The sequence below is a fragment of the Dunckerocampus dactyliophorus genome, chromosome 18 (genome assembly GCF_027744805.1).
Source record: "Dunckerocampus dactyliophorus isolate RoL2022-P2 chromosome 18, RoL_Ddac_1.1, whole genome shotgun sequence".
NCBI classification, from domain to species: Eukaryota; Metazoa; Chordata; class Actinopteri; order Syngnathiformes; family Syngnathidae; genus Dunckerocampus; species Dunckerocampus dactyliophorus.
In genome coordinates, this window is record NC_072836.1 from 15704733 (window position 1) to 15712339 (window position 7607).

At 41.2% G+C, this 7607-nt stretch overlaps 1 protein-coding gene across 2 annotated transcripts; it reads right to left on the reverse strand.

The window, feature by feature from the left end:
• Positions 1–550: 550 nt before the first annotated feature.
• Positions 551–7261, reverse strand: LOC129171233 (prostaglandin E2 receptor EP1 subtype-like). 2 transcript variants are annotated; one of them, XM_054759684.1, is made up of 4 exons: positions 7235–7261; positions 5001–5133; positions 2597–3522; positions 551–1323 (listed from the first exon to the last, which is right to left on the reverse strand). In XM_054759684.1, exons 3-4 carry the CDS (start codon positions 3473–3475, stop codon positions 1051–1053), a joined length of 1152 nt encoding a protein of 383 aa, XP_054615659.1. In that variant the 5' UTR covers positions 3476–3522; positions 5001–5133; positions 7235–7261; the 3' UTR covers positions 551–1050. The 2 variants fall into 2 exon arrangements, with proteins under 2 accessions (XP_054615659.1, XP_054615658.1); XM_054759683.1 differs by lacking the exon at positions 7235–7261 and having other exon boundaries at positions 5001–5149.
• Positions 7262–7607: the final 346 nt, after the last annotated feature.

Below are 7607 nucleotides of genomic sequence, written 5' to 3' on the forward strand. Positions count from 1 at the left end.
AATTAAAACAAAAAACTAATAGTGGTCTAAGACTTTTGCACAGTACTGTAGTTTTGTTAAAATAAAATTCATGGATTTGGTGTGTTCAGTGGTCCTTGAACACACCATAATTTTTTGTGGCTATGGAAGCACTAGCTTTAACAGTCAGGCTTGAAGAAACGCCTTCTCTGGCCGGCTAGCTTCTATTGCTAGCCTGACAACCAGCCTCAAGGCAACTCCGCGACTCCCATTCCATCTGTTCGTCAATCATCTTACATTATCATTCATTAGTGGTGAGTACCTGCAGTATACATTTTATACTTTATACATTTTTGTCATTCCCTGGTGGTCCTGGATGATAACACCCATGAAAATTGGGGCTCTACTGTAACTGTGGATCTCCGCGTCCCTAAAAGAAACAATGCTTTGCAACATCAGTCTTCACGAGACAAAAAGTCGCATGATACACTTTCACTCACTATGCCATTCATGCGTTGTGTTCTCGTGGGTCCCTTTTGCAAAAGCTGCGACAAACACACACATTTTGATTCCAGCTATAACTCTTTATTTTCAGATTTCCACAATAGAAGCACAATCACATTCATGCCACCGTAGTACACCAGACCCTCGGGCGGTTTTTCACATCATCAAGATGAGCTTAAATAAGAGGAGGTTTGCTCTCCATGCGAGCATTTACACAAGTCATTGACTCTTCTACTTTTGTACTCCGTCACACGGCAAAACACATATAACTTCACATACTATGTGATGACATACTGGCCACATTAGGTCTCCTTCAACAAATAAACTTTTGAATTTGCTTTTGTTCTCATAGAGGACATGCTTTCATGCAAACATGTGGTGTACAATTTGCATTTGCACTATAAACTACAATCAGTTCACAACGGATGAGTGTCTTTCCCACTTTTTAGTCTAATGTGGGCTTGCACACTTTTACTCTTGGTCATTCAGAATCCCATCAAATAGTAACACACGAGAGAAGATGGCTCCTCTTCCCGTCATCTTGTCATTTAGAATGCAGAGTTCTGACCAGATGGCGTGTGCCGTCCCTTAAATCTTCACATTGTGTTTCTCCGAGGTCTGAAGGGAGCTGACCTCCCAGCGGAAAGAGCGAATCATACTTCCCCTCAAACTGGCCTGCCTTTTAGTGATGCTGTAAATTTTACGCAGGATGGCACGCCGCAGCAGGATGTAGACCCATGGGTCCAGGATCTGATTGCAGGTCGCCATCCTGACACCGGTCACCATTAAGGCTCTGTAGGTGTCTATGTTAGGGTATAGGGAGCCCCTATAGGACAGGGTGGCTGACATCAGTCCAAAGACCTATAGGAAAAAAAATTCAGTGAAACGGCTTCAGGCTTATCTTTTAAGAACAGAAGAAGAACTACATATATGGCACAGTTGGTATACCTACACAATCAACTGAGGACCAGAACTGTACTACCTTGTAGGATTTCACAAGCTTTGAAATTTTCAGGAAATAACATCGCATCAGCTTGTTATTTTACAATTTTGTTATATAACATATTATATATACAACTGTTATAAAACAATATAACAATCTGACTCACAGCGTCATCTTATAAATAACACTATACTCATCACACAGCAACTTAACACTCAAAATGTATACCTGAAAAATATACGAGTTTAAAATAAAAAAAAAAACTCTTAAAGTTTTCCCATAATGCAATGACATCAGCCTCCCTCTGGGCTCTGGGCTCCTCTGGCTCTCTCTGGTGAACAGAGACAGCATTGCAACACTCATCCATCCATTTTCTATGCTGCTTGTCCTCCAATGAAATGCTTTGCTCAAATGAAATGCATTTTGGGAAAACTTTAATTTTTTATTTTATTTTTTATTTTAAACTCATATTGGTACATGTTTGTATATTTACATTTGTATATAGGTATACCTTTTGAGTGTCACATTGCTGTGTGATGAGTTTAGTGTTCTTTGTAAGATGAAACCGTGAGTCAGGTTGTTATATTGAGTAATGACCTCCTGCAATTTCCAACGGGTTGACAAGCTTGTCCTGACTTTTTTTACATTTACATTCCAACATTTCAAATTCTGTCGTTTTTACATTCTTCTAACTATTACAACATCAAAAATGTTCAGTTCCTTCAGGACATGTAGGCAATCTATCAAGACTTTTTCCAAAATTCCCACATTTTCCATGACGTTTTTCCCCATTGAAAATGAATGGACAATTTCAATGTTGCCCCCCTACTGGTGGAAATCCACTTTACATTTAACATTACATGCGGCATTCTGCTTTTTCTGTGCATGGTTGCATGGCTCAGGTCCTAGAGTGGTTATCTCCCACCCTGATGGTTGGCTTGGTCGATCCTCGGTGGGTGAAGAGATGTCAACGCATTCCTAGTATTTTTTTTTTACTGAAATTGCTTCATCTAGTTATTTTATTGTTGTGTAAGGATGACACAAAGAATATTTGAACCCCTGATTAACGTTTGACTGTGTGAATATGAAAGTAAAACTTTTTGACACTGGCTATAACAGATGCTATACACGGTAAAATGTATTAATGGCCCAAAAGTTCCGGTGTTCACATGCGGTATGCCTGAAACTCACCAGCAGAGGGCTCCAGCAGATGCATGAGGCGACCATGATGCCGACCAGCTGGACCACCATCTCAGTGTCGTGAGACCTGGCCGAGACACGTTGGGAGCTAGACTTCTTCTTTAGTCGAGCTCTCACCAACGTGATCCCACTGATGGTGTTACACACGAAGGCCACGGACAGTGAGCTCAATGCCAGTCCAGAAAAGAGTGTCACAAAGGCCAGGTCCGTGGCTCTGGTACCTTCCATCACCCTGATAAAGCACCAGGTGCCAGGGTACTGGTAAGTGTACGCTCCTAATCCAAAAAATGGCAGCAGGGCCACACATAATGCCAGTAGCCAGATGAGGGCTAGTGCCATCTTTGTCCTTGCCGTGGTGACAAGACGAGCGTGTAGCAAAGGTCTGGAGACGCCCAGGCAGCGCTCCGCCGCCATGGCACATCCCAGGAAGAGGGGACACAAACCAAAAAACACCATGCAACCGCCCAAAAACAAACAGGAGCCATCTGGATTACTATTGAGATCGCCTCGTGAGCTGGAGGGAGGGCCATCCGAGGTCGCAGCCCCTGCTGAGTATCTTCTGAGCACCAGGGCTCCAGGGATCACATGTCCTGCTAGATCAGTCGAAACCAGACAGCTGGCCAAGAACAGAAACGTAGCCTTTGACCTCCGGCGGAATCGTTTGTAGGCATTGGCGAGAATGAGGAGCGCCACCACATTGAAGATGATTCCAAGAGTCATCGTGATGCCAGGTATCGTGGGACTGTTTGTCGGTCCGGTGGTATTATTGAACACGGATCCCACTTCTGGCTCCTTCACCATGACTCCGTGGGTCGATGGGGGCGAGGAGGCAAAGAAGCCTGAACTGTTGTCACGCTGCATTGCCAACATCACTGCTCAACTTCAGGGTTGATGTGGTCCTCTTGGCTGAGAGGGTCCTTGGACAAAAAAAAGAAGAGATTAATTTACTGTTTTTTAAAATGATGACTTGGATAGTAATCAGATTAAACTGTTTGGGATAGTAATGGAGGGAAGGACCGCTGGTTTGAAAGAGGTGTAAAAGAAGCCACTCACATCAAACTAGAAAGGCATCATCAACTATCGTCTGCTTGAAACAATCTCTGAACATCTCTCCCCCAAAGATTGCCTCATTCCACTGTTAGAGTGGCCTCGAACAAGATGTTTTGTCACGAAGCTGACAAACGAAAACTACTGTTATGCAGGACGGCCATTCACCACCTGCTTGTGGGTCTCACCGAACTTTACAGTAATATTTCTGATACCTAGTGACCAGTGTAGAATACTGCATATCATTCACAGCGCCTTTGAATGCGTCTTCTGAATGCCTTATATATGTATTCTAGTTCATTTAGCCATTTTTATAGGCTAAAATTGTATTACATGCTTGATGTAGGCAAAAATATGTAAAATTTGCTTCAATATGCATATTTTTTTTACTATTAATAGGCCGTATTCAACCACAAAACTGCACGCTTTATTAATGAATATAAAAAATCGTGATAGAGTGAAGTCGCAAAATTTTAACCACAATGTGGCGAGGGACGACCATAATACTTCAGATTTTGGGCTCAGTGACGGTAAAAAACATTTTAAATCTTTCTCTAATGAGGTTTGACTTTGCCTCCCTTAATACCGACAATACAGGTTGTTTGAACAAGTTCTAACAGTCTTGTTGACATACTTGCTTTCCTTCAAAAAAATGCAATCACGCAGCAAATGCAACTTTCGTTGACCTCTTGTAAGTACTGGATGTATTCTTAGTATTATGTACTGTTATTAGCAGTATTTTGTGAAGCACACTATGAATGTGAGATTGAGATTTTTTCAATAAATGACATGTAATGTGTAATTAAACAACATTTTAAGCACAAAACACATCCATCAGAAGTCTTTATCGTGAGCTCACTTGCTGAGAAGTCACACATTTGCAGGATCACAAAGGATCACAGTTCAGTAGATCTCTCACGTCTCATTGCAGTTGGTTCTGCCGAGAAGAAGCATGGACACTCTTGGATCCTTTTTTTTTTGCAAAGAAAACAGCCTGCTTTCTTTCGTCACGATTTAAATGTAAATGTTTAAACCTGGGGTGTTTGCAGCAAACCGCTGGTTTTTAATTGTAGATCTACTTTATAGAAATTTGAAAAAGGGAGCAAAAAGCCACAATGCAAAGAGAAAAAGCTGAAATGTTGATACAGATAACAAATAACAGCAACACGAATTGAGCCTTTTTACAAAATTAAAAATGTATAGCTATATCAAAGTGGCCCCCTGGCCTTTTTTCAGTATGCAGCCCTCGTGGAAAAAGTTTGGACACAAAATACAAGAAAAAAACCAACTCCAAATGTTGAAAACAAACCTTAGTTCATCCTTTCTAACAAGAAGAAATCTACAGTACCTCTGAGAGAGGAAATCTATGCATTCCAAGCTTGCGTTGACAGCCAGGCATCGGTGTTGTTATGCTCCCTGTGACGATCCAAATTTCAATGTCTTCTTTGGTAATTCCTTGCAGTGTGGCTCCTTTGTGATTCCTGTTGGAGCAAGCAGCCTCACAGTGACATTGCACAAGCATGCCCTCTGTTATTTGACTGTGGCTGTCTGCTTTTAGATGTGGGAGCTGCAGCAAGCCAGCGTCACCTCTGGGTGTCTCACTGACATCCTTGGAGGAGAGACCGCCTTTTTCTGACCACTCCACTAAATCGCAGATAATGGCATAAATACTCACACGGAATAGCAAATTACTGTGGTTGCCGTGTGTCTCATTCGTTGCTAAATGAGGTCATTGATGAACTGTGCAAATGTTAAGTGCATCTGAAACATATTAGGGCCATTCCATCACCATTTGCGTCCCAAGGAAATAAAATGTATAAATTTTTTTAATGATGCAAAGTGTCCTGCACATTGATCTGATTGCATATTTTATACCTACAATTTACATTTTTTATTTAAACTGCCTTGAACACTGGAAAAATCTGAATTCTTGTCTGTCCCCGATTCCTAAAATTGTTGTATTTTTCTGCAATTGGCTGGCGACCATTCGAGAGTGTACCCCGCCTCTCGGCCAAGGTCAGCTGGGATAGGCTCCTGCACACCCCCACGACTCTCGTGAGGACAAGCGATACAGAAAATGAATGAATGAACGTTATATTTTTTACATTTTTATGTTACTCCCTATCCCAGCAAGACTTTAAGTTTATTTTTTTTAAATTAACGAACAACAATTTCGTTAAAATTCACACTCTCTGGGTTGTCACTCAGTCCTGTTACCCTAAGACATTAGCCCCCCCTGAAAAAAAAAAAGTCAGGCCCGATGTATTTATTTTTCTTTATATTCAATGATATTTCAACTGTGACTCCTGTTACTTTCAGTCCTGTTACTTCATCGAGTCATCTTTGGCTTAGGAAACGTATACAATACAAAAATACAAAAATTATCGTAAATTCCGGTGTACAAGCCGCTCCTTTTTTCTTAAACTTTGAACCCTACGGCCCATGCAGCGGTGCGGCTAATTTATGGCTAAATTCTAATCTTGTGACATCTCCTTTAGTTCAGAACTACTACTAATTGTTTAAATACTGTGCCACTCTTGAGTCGGTGAGGAAACGGTAGCTCTTTCTTAGGCAGGAGCCAATCACTAGCTTTCAGTGCACTCGCAACAAGCTTGTCAACCCATTGGAAATCTCAGGAGGCCATTATATATAACAGTACAACAACCTAACAGCCTGCCTCACGGTGTAATCTTTCAAATATCACTAAATTCATCACACAACAACTTAACACTCAAAAGGTGTACCTGACAAATATCCAAACATGTCCCAATATGAGTTCAAAACCCCTCCAACATTTTAAAGTTTTCCCATAATGCATTGCATCTGAGCAATGCATTCATTCAGGCGCTGTAATGACGTCAGCCGCCCTCTGGGCTTTGAGCTCCGGGTCCTCTGGCTCTCTCTGGTGGACAGAGTAATGACCTCCTGCAATTTCCATTGAGTTGATAAACTCGTCGTGAGTTTTTTCGTAGCTCATGATTGGTTCCTGTCAAATAAAGAGCTGGCTGGTCCTCACGGACTCGTGCGTGCCATAGTATGCCATTTGATGACATAGACACGTGCGGCTTATACACCGCTGTGGCTTATATATGTACAAATCTGTTTTTTTCCTCTAAGTTTAGTGAGTGCGGCATATACACCGGAATTTAGGGCCAGTACACATTTTGAGTAGTTCAATATGTGTATCATCAGAGTTAGAGTTGAAAAAAGGCAGACACCGTAAATAACACACGATTCACACCAAACCATAGCATACTCATGATAATAAACACACGGTTAATAAAAACACAAATTCTGTATTTCATAAAACGTGAGACATTTTCATTAAGTTGCACAGTATTGCTTCTTGTGATGCTTATTGTGATACACCTGTACATTGCAATGACAATAAAAGTAGCAATTCTATTGTAGTCTACTGTAATGGCAGAATTGCATGCATGAAGGCTATCAGTAGACTGAATAAAAGCTGCTTATAACCTCATACTGTGCCTTTCGAAGTGCTATATAGAAGCCCTATAAAGATTTAATCAGCTTTAGACTCCACAAACTATAAACAGGTTGTAGTAAGTTTATCTCCTTTACCTTTACTTTGAGTCTCTTGGGGCTTATCTTCACCATAGATAATTCCTGTAAATTCAGAGGAAGAAAAACACTCCTTTGTCTTCTCCAGCTGAAAAACCACAAGAGTTTCCGTTTCATCCGCTTCCTTTCCAAACATCTCCGTAATTGTCTGTGCTGACTGTGACTCTGAATAATCATTTTCACTAAGGACAGCCAGACCACAGCTGCTGATCCTGTTGAGAACATCAGGATTTAATAGGCTCACCAAAGCGGGTGTTTGTGAGGGAAAACACAGGTCATGAAACGTGTAAATACTGAATGATGAAAAAAGAACAACATACAGTCCAACCTTGGCTTTGGAACGCCCCCGTTTTTGTATGATAAATATTTCCCC